The sequence below is a fragment of the Coloeus monedula genome, assembly GCF_965178545.1.
Source record: "Coloeus monedula genome assembly, chromosome: 1".
NCBI classification, from domain to species: Eukaryota; Metazoa; Chordata; class Aves; order Passeriformes; family Corvidae; genus Coloeus; species Coloeus monedula.
In genome coordinates this window covers 93,851,923-93,873,504 of record NC_138781.1, presented here as the reverse complement: position 1 = coordinate 93,873,504, position 21,582 = coordinate 93,851,923, and the positions used below count along the sequence as shown (strand labels likewise).

Here is a 21,582-nt window from a genome sequence, read left to right as displayed (position 1 = left end):
GGCTTAACCACTAGGGGCCTGATAGTTGGTGTCTCACAGGAGCTTCAGTTGTTTAATATTAAAAAAATAATTCTGTCAGCTTTTTAGTCCAATGTCTAAGGAAGTAAGGCTTAATATAACCGCCCTAATAGGCTAATTCAACAGGCAGGACAAATCCATAGGAAGCCAAGATTTCAGTTGCCTGTCTTTCAGCGTACCATAATTATTTTTCTTTGCACAGGGGTATGTTGCTGCTTGTGGTGCTGGTCATTTGTAAGGTAACTGGCCTTGTGTTCCTCTGGAACTTAGTGCCATTGCAGTAGCTTGCTTTTGGGAAGGTTGTAACAGTAAAGCTCCCAGGTTCACACTACTTGCCTGTGCAGTTTTCAGCTACAGATGACATCAGTGTAGTCTGATGTTTTCTGTCACACTGCCCGAAGAAAAATCTGTCTGCTTGCTTAATTTCATGCGTTATAAATAAGACCCTGCTTGCAGCGTGTCCTCAGAAAAGACCCTTGGAGTTCTGGAATTATCTTACTCATTCCTTGGCCTGAAGTAACCTAAATTCTGTCATTTGGGCCTAATGTAAAAGAAACTTCCAAGTGAAGGCTGGGGATGTTGGATCTTTTGCTTTCCTTTGCTTTATAATGTTTTTGCTATGGAATAGTAATTTGCAACAGTAGGGCAAACTCAGAAGTAGCATCACTTAAAAGAAAACAATTATGATATCAAGTGTGATTTCCCTTGTTTTTATTGCTTGTTCTGTGTTTGTCAGGGTTTTCCCCTATTCTTTGTGTGTTAGTATTTTTGTGATTTGTTTTGGGGCTTTTTTGTTTGTTTTTACCTTCCCTTGACAGTAACCCCAGCTGGCCAAAGATTGCTCCCCTGACAAGCGTTGTTCTGTAGATATTGTCTGAGAGCAGGGCGTGTAGGAAAAAGTGCAAGAGTAAGGTAACTTCTCTGTTACACTGTCTCCTGAGCTTTGGCAACTTGTGGGATAAAAGTAGTATTTCAGAGGCTGGCCAAATGTTTGGGAACTTGCTGTAAGGTTTGACAGATTAGTTTCTCAGAACCTTCAGAACTGAAGGATTTTGGTGAGTTGCTGGCTAAACTTTCAGTAGGATAACACCAGAACCAGCAGCTTTTGCTGAGTACAGGACTGTAATTCCTTACACTGTTTTTTCTTCACACTTTAAGCACTGGCTGATCCATTAATGTAGCAAGTCTATCCTTGACAAAAGCAGATTATACAATTGGTGTCAGTGAGCTCCTCTCACAGTGTCTGGAAAAATGGAAACTGTGTTTGGGGCAAGTAGGAGAGCTAATGTTTAGTCACTCTTGAACCTTCAGGTAAGATTACACGATACAAAAATTATTAAAAGGTATTTGAAGACAACCTGCTTAAATAAAGGCTTGAAGCATACATTTGAAGGTGCTTCTCTTTTAGTGCTTTTGGACACTGCAAAAGAGCTGTATGGGCTTCTTACTATTTTGAAAGTTGTCTTTGCTGTCCTTGTGACAGACATGCATGGAGATTATCTTGTGGATTGACTTCTGATTTTTGCTCATGTTCATTTTGTCTGGCTATGTACAAGGGTTTTCCCACTGAGGCAGGAAGAGTATGTCTGAGATCTAATTGATCTGGTATGAGGAACTGGCAGACAAGTGACAACTGAGAAAAAGAGCATGCTTTTTCTGTTGATACTGATTCTTCACAAAAAATAACATCAGTGTATATAATGTCTTTGGTGGTGTACCTTTAGTGGAGCTGAGCAGTCATAGAAGACAAGAGCTCTAAAGACAGAGACAGTTTGACCCACAGGATGTCTTTTGGAAGCACTTACGTAGCAGGGAGATTCCTGCTGCTTTGCTGAGTTGGGAGTGGCTATAGATTTTGTGATTTTTGTGGAAGGAGAAAATGGCCTATAGACAGCCACAGCTGCATTGTTGCAGAAAACTGTACATAATATGTATCATCATGTTTTACATTATCTGTGTTGTATGTAATGATCTATTAAAAACTGAAAAAGTGCAAAGTGCCAAAACTGAAAATTTTTTTCCTCACAGAAACTTACAAAAATATTTCAATAAAACTGCAATAATTCAGCTGAGTATTTGACTTTGCAGTGTAATATAGTAAAGTGGTTATGTTCTTCTAACAGAATTTTTGTCCAGAGGACTAATAGGTGGGTGGGTGGAGGGGGGGGGGGAGATGTTTTTCAAACAAAGGGGAAATAAAGACTGGTTGCTTGTTTTTGTTTTCCCTTCTCTTCAGCTCTGATCAAATATATCCGACCAGTGTTTGTATCTCGGTCAGACCAGGATTCTCGCAGGAAAACTGTTGAAGAGATAAAGAGACGTGCTCAGTCTGAGGGTAAATGGCCGCAGGTACTGTATTCTGCTACTCTGTAAGACATGGTATTTGGCATTTCCAGGCTTTGGATATGCAGTTTGCTTTTTTCATTGTGGGTGGCTTTAGATGGTTTGGGGTGGTGTGTGTGTGTGTGAAATTTCCCCCACCCCCTCTTTCCAGAAGATAAAATGTAAGATTCTCATCTGTCTCTCATTGCACTGTGTTTCAAGGGAAACTGGGTAAGTACATGGGTAGACAGCTCCTAAGTGGTGCTAAATGGACAGACCCCATAGCAGGTTAGGAAGTCCTCTAAGAAGAAAAAAAAATGAAGTGCTCAGCAGAATACCTGGGGATGTATTGTGTATTCTTGCTGTTAGCAAGGTTTTGGCACTGCCATTGTTGGAGATGTGATACTGAGCAAGGCAGCCCAAGCAATTTGGATGTTCCAATAACCAGAGCCCACCTCTATTAAACCACATTATGAAAGCATGGATAAATAAGTGGCTCAGGGTTTTTTTCTGTACCTAGAGTGTGACTGTTTATAATGTGCCTTGAAAGAGAGTAATGGGAAAGAAGGGATGACTATTTAAGATCTCAAATTCCTAGAAGCATGTGATTATTTTGCAAATTTGAAGCATGCCTGTGGTTTTTTTGAGATTAGGTTACTGTATGTTTTTTGTGGGATTATTGCTGCTAACAGTGGTTATGCCTCTGCATACTGGACCTCAAAAACATTATAAACAGCTATAAATAAATTGACAGGTGATATATAGCTTTTGCATCATGACTTTCATCATTCGGTTTCAAAGAAAGCTAGTACAGAGTGGGGAATAAAACTAGTCATGTTGGTTCTAGTCCATTGCTTCATCCCCTTATGATACAGATTTGAGGGGGGGGGGGGGGCTTTGTTTTTGTAGAGGCTACCCTCTTCTGCTGAATTGGTTCAACTTAAGCATTTTTTGCTTTTTTTTTTTTTTAGAATTCTGTTTAGGTATTTTCAGTCTCTGTCATTTGGACATCTGTGCACATGCCAAGTAATAGCAAAGAGAAAATAATGTCTTAGCCTATAAGCAGGTAGCCTGGGAGCAGGAATTTTGTTCTGGTACAAAAACAGAATATGATATTTTTACCAGCACCAAAACTTCTGGTGAAAATGCTCTTATACTTAACAAGTGTTTCTGGTCACAGTTCCAGTAAATAGAATTATTATTGGAGGGCAAGAAAGAGGCAAATTCACAGATAAAAATATTTCTCTTATTAAGGTAGAACTTTACTTAACATCTTTGGTGCCATTTATTTTTTTTTTTAACTCTAACTGAACTGTTTTTCCCTGAGAACATTTTTGCTGTAATCAGTTAATGACAGCTTTGAAAAGATGTGTTTATAAATAAATTCACATTGAAATAGTTCTTAAAAGTCAACTTTTTTTTTTTTACTTCAAGATAATGATATTCCCAGAGGGCACTTGCACAAACCGATCCTGTCTAATTACATTCAAACCTGGTAGGTATTATGCTCATTTCTCTGTTCTCTACAGAATGTTCCTGTATCTTCATTTTCTGAAATACCACTTGCATTTTAATTTGCTTGCTGTTGCAGAAGTTGAGTTAAAAATCTTGCAGTCGGGTGAAATTGGAATATAAATTTTCTGATGCTACAGGAAGATTGTAATTCTACCATTGAACAAAACAATTTAGATAATTCAGATTTTTTTCTTGGCTTCTGAGATGCATATGAGCAGGAGGACTAATGTTTCTTACTGGGCTTTTGTTTGTGGTTGTCTTTTAGCTTTTTTTTTTTTCCTTGCCCCCTCCATTTCCTATTTTGGGTCTGTCATGCAGCATTTAATACTCTCTGCTACCTTAAGCTCTAATAGTGTATCTATTTCAGGATGCCCAGCCTGAAATAGTTTGTTGTGCTGTATCTGGCTGATCCTTCTCTAACTCTTCTGTGGAGTTGCATTCTGGTGAAGATGACACAAAAATGTTTCCCGTGTAACATTGTTGTGGAGGTTGCCATTTTTTATAATTTTTATGTAAGATCCATGTTCTAAGCTCTTTTCAATAGTATCACCCTTTTAGCTTATCAGATTAGTAGAGGGTGTAACACTGAACATTGCTGCAGCTGTAAACTGCATTTCCAGTAGGGACAAATGCCAGTACTGCAGCAAACCACCAACCTTTAATGTAAACATGCCTTTATCATTAGGCAGGGAGATGGTCAATGAAGAAGCTTCAGTGAGCAAGGCAGCTGTGAATGTGTTTTTTGACTCTTCCTAGCTTTCTGCCTAGTTTCTGGTCTTGCTGTGTGTCTTGTATTTTGTTTGGCTTGCAATTTAAATATCACTATTAGAATATCATGCAGTGAGTCAGCATTGTGGTTCCTTGTACTAATTCATTTGGCTGAAGCAATCTCAGACTTTTCTCTCAGCTCTTACCTTTTTAGATGAATGAATGGTGGTTAGGGAAACATCCACTTCTTTAGCTCCTTACTCTCCCTCTCTCTCCACCTGAATCCTTTTAGCTTTGAAAGCTAGCCTGAATCCTTCATGTAAGCCCTGATTTCCTGCCCTCCCTCTGTGCCACACATGTTCCAGGCACCATGTGTTTCTGCCTCAAATTCTCATTCTGTCTTCTTCTGCTCTGGTCTAGAACATGCTGCTGTCTGCCTCTTGACTGTCTCACTTTTCCTACTGAAACCGGGCTTCTGTATCCATCCAGCCTTCCAGAAATCCTTTGCCTCAAAATTCCTCACTTGTATCACATTACTTTAGGTCTCTATTCAAGTTACTGCTTTCAGGATGCCTTTCTCCATTCTACTAACATGGCGTACACTCCTTGCTCTTAGTACACGTTTTCTTGGCTTTGTGTTTGTGTTTAAATGGTAGTGTTGTCATCCACCACTCAGCTTTTGTCAGCTTCGGATTGTTTCAGAAGTTGCTTAGACTGTTCTTCAAGAGCAGAAGGTCCACTGGCCTCCAAACCTCCTAAGGATTCCATTCAGACCACCTTCATTTAAAGATGTTTATACTCCATTAACATATATTCCTTTTATGTCTCAACAGTTATGTTGTAAATCAAATGTTATGCTAAGAATACTGTGTACTTCAATTATTTGGTTCTTAATTTTAATTGGAATATTAGTGAGCTCTTAGTAAATTGTCAAGAATAACATACTTTGAGTGAAACTCTTAATTTCTTCATGAGAAAGGAGATGTTGAGAGAAGTCTTGGACAAGATAGTTATCATGCTTACCCAATCTTTGTATAAGAAACCAAGAAAATGCTTAGCAAATGGCATAGAACTTGTGCTGTTTATTTATTAGAACTGTAATTTTCACATGAGCTGAAGCAATGCTTCTGTATAATAGTTCTAGTTCAATATAGCTCTAGTTTAATTTATCATGATTAGTTTTCCCATAGCTACTGAATAGAAGTGACATTAATTCTGTTATTTCAGAGATGAGAAATTGCCTATAAATTGTTGTTGTTCAGATAAAAATAGAAAGCTTCTTTTGCATAAGAAATCTTGGGTTCTTCACCAAAAATATTGTGACAGGGAATTAACCATCTTGTAGGTGGTCATATTTTTTTTGTTCATTTATTGAGCTGAATTTGGTACTAAGCTTTGACTCGTGTAAATGACAATACATGTAAGTTGTAGAGGATAATTTAGATAATGACAGCAAACATTTTTAATTGCCTATCTGCTGAAAAGGTGGATATGCATTGTCATTCTCCAGTGCTTGCTTTTTTGATTACTTTTGAGGCTGCTTTCAGATCCTATTTTTTCACCATCAGCTACTTCCTATCAGTCCATTAGTTGTATTGTTTTTTGCTGCAGTAAACTTCTTCTCTACCAATATGCACCATAAATTAATTATGTGTCATATGTGCCTTCTAGGAGCATTTATTCCTGGGGTTCCTGTACAGCCGGTGGTTTTACGTTATCCAAACAAACTGGTAAGTTCAGCTTGCAGTGTAGTTGGAAATTCAGGGCATTTTCCTTTAAATACATTGGTTCTTGTACAACCTTTTAGGTTTAAAAATTCAAAAATTGTTAGTAAGTTCTTATTAGTTAAGTGTTCATTCCTTAAGCCTCAAGCAATATGAGGAGTCTTAACTGAGACAGCTTAAACGTTTCTTCTCTGAAAGTTGTTCAGGTTGTTCCAAGAAGTCCTGTACAAATGATGAGGCAAATGGCAATTTCTGACCAGGATCTGTGTGCCCATGTGCTCCCTGTTCCTGCAGCGTGTGCTGGAGAGTTTTCTTAGTGTCATTTATTTTTGGAAGATGTTTCTGCATCTCCTGCCTTTGGGGTGTGTCAGTCACCAATTACTGTGACTGGCTGAATGGTATAGGGTAACGTGCTGAGGACCTGTGCACCTTTGTAAAGCATCACCTTGTCCGTGTTTTGCATTCACTGTGCACTTGGGTAAGGAATTAGCTAACCCGGACTAGTCATACAGTATAAATTATATTCAGGTAAAATGCAGATTACAGTGTTTATTTACAATGTCTGAAGTTTCTCTTTGAACCCACTGGGGCTATTTTCATGTCCAGTCTGTCCCCTTCTGAAGCAGAAGTTATTTAGGGAGGGTGTGGAGAGTGTCAGAAGTAAAATGAGGACTACCTGGTCTCTTTGCTGTGCATATCACATCAGAACATCTCAGAGCAGCCCATTAACAATCCCTTCTTCTAAGGAAGGATTTTGTTTCTTGGTACCTGAGTAGCTTACAAATATTTCTGTCCACTGTTCTTTGTCGTTTACAGGTTTATATAAAACATATGCTTGATTAAAAAAGAACAGGATCCAAGCAAAGTTAATATACACAGACCACCATTTGCTCTTGACTGAGACAAGGTGTAATGGCAATCAAATAGTTGCAGTAACAAACCCAAAAACTATCTTTGCAGATGCTGTGACAAGAATAGCAGCCTGCTTATGCTTGCATAGTATCGAGTGCGTTGTAGCAGGCTGCCTGGGACTTCTCATTACATAATTGTTATATTTTCAGGAAGAAGGATTCTTTTCTAAAAATAGTTTGAAATTTTGATGGCAGTGCCATTTAAAATGGCAAATATGCTCATGGCTTATGTCATACTTAATAGGCCCTGTAACTTTTTGTTAATGATAAGCCTATAGCAATATAAAGCTGTCAAATGTTATTTTGTAAATATCTGCAAAAATCCAGGTGCATACTGAAATGTCATTGTTCCCTGTAGTGCATGATATGCAATGCTTGTAAACCAATTTTAAATGTTCCTAACACTTTATTAACAGAAATTTGTGAGCTTTTAACATTGAATTAAGACAGTGTAAATGTACATGAAGATTATTATAATTTTTGTGTTACTGCAAGAATGTCATAAAAGAAATTGTAATTATTTATATAGGTATCCATTGTGAGCTGGCATGAATTTGTGTATGGGACTTTACTTTTTCCTACTACTTTTAATTGCCTTACTGAGTAATTTAACCTCCCATGGTGTACTTCTTAGAGACCTTCCAAAGGTCTAAGCATTAATGACAGAGGCAATAACTGCTATTACTGCTTGATTTTTACATTAGCTTGAGGGTTGCAGGAGAGTTGCATCAGTTAGAATGAGGAGAGGCAGAAGGAATATGATGTGCTACATGAAGGTGAGGTTTCTTTTGGTGAGGATACAGAGTTAGATTAGTTTGTTTCAATTATTGAGCTGTTCTTATCTCAACCTACAAGGCAAGGCTTACCTTTTCTTCCTGATTCTCCTGCCCACTCCGGGGGAGGAGGAGTGAGCAGGCAAGCAGCTGCATGGTACTTAATTGCCAGCCAGGATTAAACCACAACACATGTAGGAACAGAGTAAGGAAAGAATATTGGTTTTCATACACTAAGACACCATTTTTAGCAAACTTTAAATGTCTCTGGCTTCCTATTTGTTGTTTTGTTTGACTGCTGCATACAATTTTAGGTTTAGAAAGGAACTTTTTAGGATCTTTGCTTAGACAGTGAACTCCAGATGCACATTGTGTGCAGTCACCCCACTGCTTTTCGCTTGAAGTGCCTGCTCTGATCTGCGTTCAGAGCTTTGAGTTCCACAGTACAGATGAGAACAGTCTTGGATTTGAGTACACCTGGCTGTTTTGGGAGGCTTTTTGAGATCAGAGCATGAGGTGAATGTAGTAGATGGGTGCACTCTGGCATGTTTGTTTCATTGTAGTCTATTCAAGAACTAGGGATAGCACTACTGTTCTGCAGTGGGCTGAAACACGGCAAAAGTGAAGAAGTAAATTCAGCTTTTTCCTAGAAAATACAGCTGGTTCTGGTTGCTGTGAAGAATTCTCTATTTGATATTATTTATAGTCAGGTTGCTCCCTGAATAACAGTTGCCTTGGGCCTTGTGATTATTTGCATTAGATGACATCTCTGGTCCTATATCAGTGCTTTTTAGCAGTAGTATTTTAGTCTGTTGCTCTTCTTGATGCATGAGTAGAAAGAAATTTTAAGGCTTAAAATGTTGTTTAGACCTGATATTCAATATTTGCTACTGGTTATCTAGATTGGTAATATTTTGGGTATTGTATGCCTGAGAGCTATGACCTATACTCTAATTAAAATAAATGCTCTAATGTCTTCACCCATAGGCGCTCTACTGCAATCCTTTTTACAATTTTTTACATTTTTTTCTTTGTTGTTTCTTCATTTGAATTTTCTGTCAGAGTGCTGTTAGTTATGAAATTATAAAAATATATAAACTGTCTACCTGTTTAAATATCACATAGCCATTTAAAATGTATTTTCCGTCCAAATGTCTTCCACAAGTAACTGTGCTATTTGATAAGAGGTTTGGCAGCAACTCTTGTACAGTTTTGGTATATCAGAGTTAACTGAGCCTTTAAAAACACAGCCAATCTCCTGTTTGAAGGTTGGCATGTGATTCTCAGTATCCTCTTGTGTCAAATACAAACTGTGGAAGATGGCTCTTCTCCCTGTTTCCTCCCGTGCTGAGGGGAGAAAAACGGAGGGGATAACATTCAAGGTCAGGTTGGATGGAGCTCTGGCCAGCATGACATAGTTGAAGATGTCCCTGCTTATTGCAGGGAAGTTAGAATAGATGGCCTTAAAAGGTCCCTTCCAACTAAGCTATTGTATCATTTTATGTACTTCCACACAATTTAAAGTATTCATTACTTAGATACAATAGTTTCAAAGTGTACTCAGAGTGCTGTCAAAGTGAATGTTGTCCAGAAGCGTAGCTGCAATAAATACAAAAGGTAACTTAGCTATGTAAGAAAAATCCCACTTCCCTTTGTCTGCTTCTTGTTTTTATCATAAAAATAGTGATTATGCTGGTAGGAGTCTCCTGTAACATGGATCTGCCTCTTCCGGATCAGAATTCTATTTTCTCCTAGATAGCATTTCTAGCCATTATCCCTGATGCATCCTGATGTTTTGATGAGAAAAAGCGTGTCTATCTGCTATGATATTTGCATTGGGAATTTCTTGCAGGATTGTTGATAGACAGCATGGCTTACTTGAGTTTGACTTGCCAGCTAGCCAGCATGGATTCTGAAAATACCTATGCACTGTTCAGTGATCCAGATACTTTGTGGAGCTCACATTTTTCTTTATCTCCCTCTGCACTGTTGCAATTTAGAGAGCTGAGCTGGAGATGTGTAGTGCTTGGTGTTCTGTAAGGCAGATCTAGTCTCTAGATAAGTTATCAGCTATCTACACTGGTTTCTCAGGGTTTGTAATTAAAGTTCCTTGTGGAAAAACAGCAACCCCCATAATGTGTTTGCTTGCAGTGTTATCAGAGACATCAAAATAGCCAGAAACAGTGTAACAATAAAACTGTCCACATTAAAGTTCTGAAAGACCTCTACATGGAGATGGGGTTTTTTAATGCAGATAAATTGATTGCTACAGAGAGACTCATCCTTTATCATATTTTGTTGGATTGAAAATGATTGTTAAAAGTAAAGTTTTAAATTTTTAATAGATCTTCGACATACTGACTTTATTCTCCAAGCTGTTGTTCTATCACATTAATTGCATTTTTCACCTTGTATGAACGGGTTTGTTTTCTTTTATTTTTACTTTTGATGGCCTTTTGCTCTAAGTGGTAATTAAATCAAGTTAAACTCAAGTTTTTTCATGGTCGTGGCACATGTGATCACCTGAAATCTATAGAATGGGTTTGGATGGTAGCATAGAACTGAACTGGAACAGTTTTCAGTAGGTTGAAATAATTATCTTTCTGATCTGGTCTTTTAGAAACCTGAATTTAGTGAGTCCTCTTGTCTTTACACTAATGACTTGAACTCTTTTTCCCAGTTAGAACAGAACTAATTTCCAGGTTTTCAGATTCTTACTTGTACACTTAAGTCTTGTCCCCAGGTAGTGCAGTTTTTTTCTGTGCTATTTCTTAGTTAAAAATGTGATGACTTTTACTGTCATATTCCTACCTGTTACATATTTCTTTTCAGGTCTCTGTTCCCTTTTTGCTATTTGCGTCTTGTTCACTGCTTTTACTGCAGTCTGTCCTTTCTTAGAGTTTCACACAGTGTCATTTTGGCCATACAGCTATATAAAAGAGAGGCTGATTCCTAACAGGATTAAGAACTTTTGCAAAGAGAGGATAGAAATTTCCATGAAAACTTTTTAGTCATATGTTGTCAGTTATGCTGTGTGCAACGTAAATAATTGAAAGCACAATAATTAATTGCAAATGTCACACTTCTTTTCATAGGACACAATAACATGGACATGGCAAGGGCCGGGAGCGTAAGTGGTTTGTTTTATTGCTTTTATCATTGCTTTTCTCAGTTAGTTTTTATTTACATAACTTATGTGCATATGTAGTTAACTAGTTGCTGGTTATTTGATTATTCTTTGGGATTAATTTATCTTTTATCTGTTATTCTCTGATTATGATAATAGTTACTAAGAGGAATCCAGGTGTAAACAGTGTACTTCTGCTGCTATGATTCTGCTGGTTTGCAGAATGAATTCTAGGTTTTTATTTCAAACTTCTGGGTTTTTTTAGCCAAGTGCCTGAAGTAAAACAACTTGCTTCTGCTCTACATATTTTATTGTCTGCAAGTTGATTTGGTATCTTATTGTATAAAATTTCTAGGGCTGTTTTTTGAAATGGGTCTACTCTCACGAAAAGAGTCGACAGACTCAAATAATTTGGAGATACTATTCCATTATCTTGTCGGAATATAATTTTGACTTTTTTTTAAACAAAATGTTATTCTAGAGGTTCTTTAGCAAATTCATGTAATGTAAAATATTAAATGAAGCCGTTCTTTCTTGCTTAAAAAATTTTGGCATTATTTTCATGTTGGGATTTGAGTAGAAATTCCAAAACGTTTTGATGAAGATGAAAACAACAAATTTTGAACCCTAAGTAAAGGAGAGTTGGCTTCTATGGTTAATGCTTTGTATTGTTTTGAATGTCCCACCTGAGTTTCTATATTTTTGTAGTAATGAGGAAACCATGGGGATTAGCCAAGATTCAAGTAATTTGGAATTTTGTCAATTAGTTTTGCACTTGAGAGCCAGGTCTAATTAAGGACATGATCTGGAGACTTGAGGAAATCACTGATCACTTCCAAAGGTTCAGCTTACAATTAATTTGTCACTTTGGAAGTAAATAAGTCCATGGTTGTGTATAACATAAATAGACACTGCAGCACTTGCTGCATAAAGGGATTTCTGTTCTTGGGAGCTACTACCTCTTCCCTTGCATTTGCAGTGCAGTTCATGTAAAAATAACTTAGCCATAGAGGAGAAAGGTGAATAGCTTACTTCCACTCTAGTGTCCTAACTGAGGAGTCAAGAACACATGAAAGGAGAAAGAGGGAAGAAACTTGTGGGTGTGTTTCCTCAGATCACTATGATGTCTACAAAACTCTTATTCTGAAATGTCAATCTCTGCTAATAAAGTTAAATTAAAGCTGAATCAGAATCTGCAGCAGCATGTCATGTTATACAAATTGACTGGGTCAGTTTAAATTACAGCTTTGCTTAATTAGGATTAATTCTCCTGAGTGACCTAAAATGTATTTGTGATGTCTTAGCAGAAAATACTATTAAGACTGAGACATTTGCTGAGAAAAGGAAGCCCGTATCTTTTCTGTCTTAGTGTTAGCCAAAACTTAATCTGGAAATGGTTCTGTATCTTGGAGTATTCCCTTTGTTTAAAGGTGCTGTGGGTTATAAAATGGATTGAAAACTTGTCACATGCAAATTTAAACGCTTTCTTACACTTACTGAAAGTAATGTTTTTACAACTTTGACAGTATTCAGAGCAGATCAACTGAGTCTGCCTTGAAAACAAAGAATGAACATAGTACATAACTTGAATTCTCTACATTGGACTTGAGTTAGATACAGGTTCTATCATTTTAAATTTTTATTAAATTCAGGGTTTAATCCTTGAGGATTACAGAGTTGACAGAGAGAAAATCTTACTTGTAACTTATTGGGGATTTTTAATGCCCTCGAACAAGGACCTAGAAGCCAGACTTTCATGTTTCTGTCAGGGACATAAACTTCCAATCACAGGCTCCATTGTTGTTCTTGATCCTTTTCTTTGCTTTAATGTGTTGGAAGCTAAATAGAAAGGAAGGGGGGGGAAATGTTTTGCAGCCCTACATGACTGTCTAACAAAATGAGTGGGGTTTTGCTTCCAGGAACTGCACTTTACCTGTGCAAGAGGATTTTGACCAGCTGCCCATCACAATGATTGACTGATGTAACTACCTAGATACTGTATAAAAATGTGGCTACTAACACTGCTTCTTAATTTAGGTGTACTAAATCCTTTCCTGGATTTGAATCTTAATGCTTTCTAAGGTCAAGTTGATTCCAGTTATCTTGTGTTTTAGGCTATTAAAACATACGTACTGCATTTCATTAACAGACTTTGGAAGTGTAATGAACTTTGATTCCAAACTGAGGCAATGATAAAATCTCAGTGGTTACATAATTAATCTTGCCAACTCTGTGCTGAATACAGCATTTTTCTGAAACAGACTTGTTCTTCCTTTAACACATTATGCATATATTACCTTTTACTGTTTGTCTTCCATGTTTTTGACTATTTTTTAAGATGCCAATTCAGTGTAAACTACTTTTGTTCCACCTTACAGAATGTAATATGTAGGAGTACTTTCAAAGACCTTTTCTTTTAAATTCTATCTGTATATGATCATACCTACAAGTAGGAATGTTACGTGAAGTCTTTGGAGCATAATGTACTGAGGTTTCACTACATATAATCTTTTTTTCCTTCATCATTCCCTATCTTTTTCCCCTTTTAGGTTTGAAATTCTGTGGCTTACTTTATGTCAATTTCACAATTCTGTGGAAATCGAGGTCAGTAAAAGAAAATTCCGGTGTATTCTGAGCAGTTGCAGAATACGTAATATTGTACTTAATTCTGCAGTAAAAGTTTGCATTCAAGTCTTGTATGTATGTCTGTAAAAATAGGTTAAGATACCACTTGTATTTTATACAAATAAATATCTGTATCTGAAAATAGAGTCTAAAAATGAAATAGCAAAATACAGTTTTCCAGTTGGCATAAGACTTTATTTTCTTACTGATTTGAATTGAGTAGATAAATTTCTGGCTCAGTTTAAAGAGCCTTTTGTGAACAATTTTCTTGTCTTTTAATGGCCTGATTGTTGTTTCAAGTAGTGTACCAACTTTGTATGTTAGACATTCAAGTGTGTGAATGCTGATGTACAAACTTAGGACTGTCTTGCAGAGAAAAATTTGTACGTGGCTTCTTATAGGCCACATAAGTTATTTAATGTCTGGCTAATTTTTTTATTAGGCTGCACTGTTCAGAATGTGAAATTGGAAAACAAAAAGAGAATCTATCTATATTCTTAACTTTGTTTTGAGGAAAATACTGTAATTTTAAGGCTAAAGACTATTGTAGGGAAAATGTGGAAACAATTAAAGCCTTTCCTTTCAATTTGTTGTCCTTATGCCTTTTACACAGAGTAATTATATTTTTGTGGACAATTACAGTATTTGAAAAGTGTTATATAGGATATTTGACAGATGTTCTGCAATTCTTTTGCTTTTTGAATAAAGAAGCGGCTATTTAGCTCTGAGAGATGGAACTGATGGCAGGGTAAATCAGTAGGAAGAATTAGTGCATATTTACATACACTGTGTTACAATAGTAACATATATTGCATGCTAATCACGGTGCTTATCATTGCTCTGTGTTTGCTTATTTTTGCAATCAATTATTCCCAAAATCAAAGAATGTGCAAAATACCAGCCACTCAACAGTTGTATGTGTTGTAGAAATTTGTGGTTTGTGTTATCAATTTAGTTGGATAAAAAACCAAATGGGATTTCCAGGATAGTGGCCTGTGTTTTGCAGAAGGGCCGGGGAGTGACTGGCTCACGCAGGGCTAAGACAAACCAGCTGGTTGGCAGGATTTTTACCCTTTCTCAGAAACAGTTTTCTGCCCTAGGTGAGTAAAATGGGTTCTTTCACACAGGAGTGAACACTGCAGAGCTTTCTTGATTTTTGAGGCAGCAGCTGCTAGCAGATGTTGAGTTTCTGCAGCTCTTACAGGTCTTGCATAACAAGCTATGATCTTCAGTAGTTCTTGGGGGGGAAAAGAAAAAGGCAAACTAACTAGTGACCTTCTGAAATATTCCATATAGAGCAGGAGTTGGAAGAGGATAGAGGAGCAGACCTGTTTGCAAGGTTGCTCTCAAGTATGAGGCAGAGTATTTGAGAGCTACTTGTTGAAATCTGTTTTTGTAAGGAAGTGTGGTGAGGACTAGGAATGTAGAGGAAAAATTAGTTGTTCTGTCTTCAAAGTCTCATTTTTCCCCTGTTCTCTGAAGTTCTCTGGTTTATATTCCTGCTCTGTTTCATCAACACAGAGATAGTGGCAAATACCTACCAGCCTGGATACCCCGGTTAGTGCTGATGATCCAAGAACTCGGAGAGACATGCTACAAAACAACTTCAGTGGTTTTTTTTGATTAAATGATAGCCAGTAAGATTTAACAGCCAGCAATCAGGATCCAAAGTTAGCTAGTCTGGGCTTCTGTGCATATAATAAATGTTCTGGCATACTATGTGTGTCATCCAGTATGTGTTTTAAGAAGCAAGCATCTGTGTAGGTTTTATAATAGGTTTCTGTAAATATTGGCCCATCCACCCATCAGGTACTTAAAACTGATATGCTGGCAGTGCACGATGAAGAAAGGATATATGATCATCTGCACATGTGGCTTGGTTTGGCTCATGTCTGCTTGTTTTACTGACCTGGCAACTTCAGTGTTCGTACATCCACAACAGTCTGCAGCAGCTGAGAGTTCTTCTCTTAGTTTTGTTAGTGATGTTGAAATGATTATGCTATTTATGTTGAATTAGGCACAGACACACAGAACACCTCTGAAATCACCTCATATTCAAGTTTGTTCTGTGTTTAGACAAGTGACTTGATAGCCATTTGCAACTCAAATAAATGGAATGGGGTCTGGAAGTTGAAGGAAGAGTCTTTTCATCTCTGTTAACTTCACAGTCTTTGTGGTTTTGTATATTATGTGAGGCTGGTGCACCTACTAGCAGTGTAAACCTAGAAGACAGGGGCCATATGTTTTCAGCTGCAGTGGTGCATGTAGGGAAAACTCCAGGAAAACTCAAAATAAATTCAATATTTTTCCATTCAGGAAACAGATGAATGTCTAATGGCAGCATTTGGGTGCTGTTGATCATACCATTATGTATTTTTAAAAACACAGCTAGCTTCATGGTTATTGAGAAGTATTTGCTGAAATTATAAACTTTATATAGGTTCCCCATTTCTTAGGCTCTATTATAAGGACCAGTGTGAAATATCTGGATCATAATTCCCATTTTTCACTACCCATAGGTATTTGTATGTACTATAACTAAACTTCTTGCAGCTTTTTTTCTAATTCAGAGGCTTTACACAGGATTGTGAGCATTTTGCTCACTTAGTGCATAAATTATCTCACTGTGCTGTGCTACTAAGAGAGCTGTCTGTTTGGTGCTGAGTAGGAGTGGTGATCAGAGTGATGCCTCCTCATTCCTCCCATCTGAGAAGTTAGTTACTTGGCAGAACAAAATGTTTTGAAGGTTTTTATAGGTGAGACTGGCCATGATCTTGAGGATTATGTAATTTTTCAATGGACACTTAAAAACAGCTTAAAATGCTGGAAGATCTTTTCATGTAGGCCATGCCATTTTCAAAGCTGCCCTTTCTGCTGCAGGTCTCCAGCAGTTCTGGTTCAGTTTTACACTTTCCAACATCAACTGTTCTGTGGTTCTCTGGTCATCTGTATTCATTTAGATTTTTTCTTTCAATGGAGTGTTAATGGCTGATGTCCAATTTGAAGCTTTCAAAATGTCCAACAACAGAAAAACACTTCTCGTGTGTACATTAGGCAGTCATACATGATTTCAAAATGTGCAGGGGGAACAGTAAATACCTGATGTCCTTAAAATTTGGATTCTTAATATTTAAGCTATAGAACAATATTCCTTTAGTGTGTGGGGGGTTTTTTTGTTATCTGGAAGGAGCTGAACAATACAAGATGTAAGAGAAAGGTTTATGCAAGAAAATATTACTACTACTTTTAAATTATTTTAAAATTCCTAGTCCCACTTAGGAAAGGAAGATAAAACTCTGCTTGGGTTCCATGAGGTAAGAAATGAGCAGAGTCAATGTTATATGAACTTCTAGAAGTATGACATATACTTAAGCATTTAAGAGTTTAATTTTAAATGTATTCTGTAGTCTTAATACAATTTTGTAAGTAACAACAAACTGTATAAAATTTTCACCATAGTGCTGTAAGATATTGTTTAAAATGTTAAATATTTTTGGTATAATTCAGTTCTCTGTATGCAGTTTCTTCCTGTGTATATTCCTTCAGAAGAAGAAAGAAAAAATCCAGTGTTATATGCCAATAATGTCAGACGTGTAATGGCAGAGTAAGTATGTTGTAATACTGAATAAAAATAGATGTGTGATTTTAAGTTTAGAGTGAAGAAAATGTCACAAAATCAAGTTGGTGTGGTTGTTTGCCTACAAAGAACTTTGTAGTGTGCAGGAGTGTCTGCAAGACCTTTTACATAGCTGTTGCTTTCCCTTCTGAGGAGGCCAGGGAGCCACAAATACAGCAAGAACTGTAGGAGTTGATGGGTTTGGGATATTTTTTTCTTGGTTGGTTGTTTTTGGGGTTTTTTTTAACATGCCTTCATATAACAAGCCAGTTCTGCTTGCTCCAGTGGGTATTTAGTCTTGGGGGAAGGGTATGGTTGAACCTTAGGAAGATAATGTAACTGAATTTTGTGCTATTGGGGTTGCATTTTAAGCTGTGACTATTTTAATGAGGTTAAGAATAGTTTCATGTACTCATTGTTAGCCTGTGGCTATTTCAAATAGTAAAGTGCAGGAAAGCCACTTCATTAGAAACAGAGAACTGATACAATGCAAATTAATTGAAGTTCATGTGATGACACTTAAAACACTTCTCTGTAGGGTATAATAAAGGCAACATTTAATACTTTCACTCTTCTGTTGCATTTTTTATTAACATCTTTTGCATTCCTTTTTTTGTCCTTTCAGTAAATCTTCCATTAGTCAGTAGATAACTCTTTTGCATATTTACAGCAAACTCTCAGGCCTGTGATCACTAATAAGTCTTGAGAGGTTTATGAATCTTCCTAACCCTGATTTCGAAAGAACTTGTGAAATCTTAATTTCCTTTGTGTAACTTCTGTTTCCAAGTTTTGGATTTAAGCCAAAGGCCAGTCTGTAGGTAGTGCCTGAGAATTCTTCTCTGACTGAACCCAGGTCTGTGAGTTTCCTTAAGGTTGTTGGGATGATAATATAGCAGTAGATCCATTGTACAAAAGGACATTTCTCAAAAGAGAAAAGAACAAAAAGACCTATTTGAATCATCTTGTCTTAGAGTCAAAAATCTTTGAGGCACTGACCTCAAAGACTTTTGTTGTTAATTAAAGACAATCGCCCGTCAAGTATTGTCCTCAGACTTTGTGTAGAAGGCCAGGTTACTAAACCTTCATTCTGAACTCTGCTCCAATCAGATAACAGGGATTGTGTGCTATAAGGAGAAATTTTGAAAGCCTGCAAAAGTTTACAACAACTGCCATGTCACAAGCCGTCCTTTTAAGTGCACTTAGGAGGGAAGACATGGTTTTGTTTCTCCCTCCCACCCCTGAAGAATTAGGCATTTGGGGTAACAGAAGAGGGAAGCAGATCTAAAGGGAAGACTGTCAGAATGAGAGATGTCAAAAAAGACTTACTTTGGGATGAAGCACGGGCTGTAGATGCTGTGTTGTTGTGAATAGGAAAATAAATGTGTTTGGGTATCAAAGTTTTGAAATTAAAATGCAGATGAGAATGAAACAGAATGTTGATGCCTGGATACCAGGCATAACTCTAGACCAGTTAACATAAACATAGTTAAAAATTATTTACTTCTGACCACTTCCAGATGCCTTCTTGTGGCAGTTCTCCAGACTTTCCCAGTTTATTCATGCAACTTTTGGTACAGGAGATTCGAGCTCAAATGCTGTCAGACTGTTCTGGAGCTGTAGCAGTTGCAACTCAAGTACCTCAGGTGCTGTTCGGTGCTGGCATTGCACTCTGCATTGCTGGGTAAAGGACAATATTACTGCTTCATCTAGATTTGTCTTGCTTTTCTTGGGGATTGAGTCAGTGGCGATGTAGCAATTTGTTGTCATGAGGTCATTTCAGGATCTATTTAGATGTTTGCTTACCCCTCCTCCCCATCATATTTCTCTGGCAGAAGAGTGTAATCCTACTGGATATTTTACAGCATCAAAGGTGGCAGTCCCAGGTAATAATGTATTCGTGAGTCTAGAACCAGTGTTGTGCAAACCTTGTGTCTTGCTCCTGGTTTCAGGAGGAGTCAGTAGAAGTTGCTGAGTGCAGCAATAGATACAGTTGCCATTCCTGAAATTGTTTGCCTTCACAATAATCTTGATTTGTGAATGGCTTCTATTTAGCACTGAACAAAGCATTTGACAAGATTTCTGTATCTTATGCTGCTTCTTCTTGTTGACTCTGTGAAGAATTCTTGGTTTACCCATATTTGACTAGCTTTTCTGTGGGCAGCCACAGATGTGAGTGATCATGGTCTCTAGATACTCCATTTCTATATATAAGTGAGCACAAACTATTTCATGAAGGAGATGCTGTCATTCACAGAAGTTTGCTTCTTTAGGACATTAGTTTCTTGCATGTTTGCCCAAAAAGTGAAATCCAAAGTGTGCATGTGTTATTGGAACTGGAATTACTCACACAGGGTCACCACTGGCGCTGAACGTGCTTGCCATCCTTTGGGTCATTTTCTTAATTTGCACAAAAGGTATGTGCAGAATAGATTATTCTGCTGTTTATGGTCCCTACTTATCCCTTAATGATATGCTTCACATTTGATTTTCTCATACAACCCATTTTGAGTGAGTCTGTCTTGTTTGAGTCTGTCTTGTTTGGTCTTTCTGGCCTTGTTCTGACTACTGCTCGGTTTAGTCCATGCCCGTCTCACCCACAACGTGCTATCAGGAGCTGTGTTTAGAGGCACTTCCAAATCACTAAAAATGTTGAGTGCTATTAAATATGGCAACAGTCCAGGCTGGTAAAATCAATAAAAAAAATGTGGTGCTATCCTGAACTTTAATTCACTTCATGTTTTCTTTGTTGCTCTAACAAAGTTCTGAAACCACCCTGCTAGTAAGTCATGCCATGTAGGTAAATATTGTATTGCCTTACTTTTGTATTATTTGAGCAAAATCATCATTTTGGTCTTCATGTGCACAAGCTATTATCATCTTTTGTTGATGGGGTAGTCAACATGGGTTGTTTTGGTCTGTTACTGAGTTCCACAGTTTCTTCTATATATTTTCTACTTGAGTGTCAGACTCTGGCCTGTGTTGGTTTTTTTAATCTTCAAATTAATAAGTAATAATTTACTGGAGTTATGGTAGTGTTGTAAAATTGTCAGCCACTTGAGACTTCAGTCCCAGCTTTTCCAGAATTATCAGGAACAAATCACTTGACCTTGCCATCACAAGTATTTATTTCTAAAAATTTCTCAGTGATAGAGGAAATACCTCTACCACTCTTAGAACATGGGGAAATACTTACTTTTATTCATAAGACATGTTGTCTTAATTGTTTCCCAATGTAAATTATTTCACATGACAGATTTTTTTTTCTTTTTTGCCTAATGGCAATTTTACTATCCTTAGCTAGTAGTTAGTTATGTTATTTTTATATATATTTTTTATGCTTTAAAAGGTTTCATTCTTCTTAGCTACATCAGTTGCAACTCTCTATCTGTTTTTACCTCTCTGTGTTGTTTTGCTGCATCACAATTCCTAATTTATTGATGGCTATTTAAAGAGTGATTTGTTTTGTGGTTTGTTTGGAGTATTTTCCCCTAAAGAAATATATTAGTTGCCTCTTTTCATTGTGGGGTTGTAGCCTTTTGCTACTGTTCTTAAATGCCTAATGTTCATTAGCAACTTTATTCTGAAAGACATCTCATAGTTGTAATCCAAGTACTGTTTAAGGTATAGAATTCAGTTTGAAGGTAACTTTTGCTCCCACTTTGGGGTGGGGGGGAAGGAAGTTAGTTTGTTACACTGCTATTTATTAGGACTCAAATATGTTTGAAAGAAGTATGTTTGTAACTTAGCTTTTAGTAAGTTGCAAAAATTGATTTTGTACATAGGTGAGCCAATGGTATTGCAGGCAGCTGATGGTGGAAATCTGCACTGCAGGCTCTTTGTGCAAGGCCAAAGTAACCTCACCTGTAATTACAGATATAAGCTGATTAGATGATGATACACAAACCCATAAGTCATTTACTAACATGCAAACACAGTTTGTTTTCCTTTTGTTTTAGTTTCTCTTAGAGACTATCTTCAAAACAGGGAAGAATATGTTTAGGTGGTACAATTTGGGAAAAAATGGAAGACAAAATATTGCAAATTTGTTATTTTTTTTTGTATGTGGCACATGTTGAGACTGAAACTTGATGGAAACCAGACACCTTTGCCCCTCTGTGTTTCAAAACTGTAAGCACCTCAGAACTGAAGTTCTGTCAGTACTCCTGATTTTGAGCATTTTGTTTTCCCAGATCTTTCAAGTATTAAACTCGGCATTATAACATGTGTGGCACTGTCCAGGAGT

The 21,582-nt window shown here is 37.2% G+C and overlaps 1 protein-coding gene across 1 annotated transcript in view; it reads left to right on the top strand.

Moving 5' to 3' along the window:
• LPCAT1 (lysophosphatidylcholine acyltransferase 1) overlaps positions 1-21,582 on the top strand; it is a gene marked incomplete at its 3' end in the record, with an annotated part of 58,844 nt that overhangs the window by 14,793 nt on the left and 22,469 nt on the right. The window contains exons 4-9 of the mRNA XM_082276989.1: positions 2,255-2,367; positions 3,775-3,835; positions 6,235-6,293; positions 11,067-11,101; positions 13,648-13,702; positions 17,245-17,327. Coding sequence (XP_082133115.1) covers positions 2,255-2,367; positions 3,775-3,835; positions 6,235-6,293; positions 11,067-11,101; positions 13,648-13,702; positions 17,245-17,327 — 406 coding nt within the window. The remainder of the gene's footprint in view (positions 1-2,254; positions 2,368-3,774; positions 3,836-6,234; positions 6,294-11,066; positions 11,102-13,647; positions 13,703-17,244; positions 17,328-21,582) is intronic.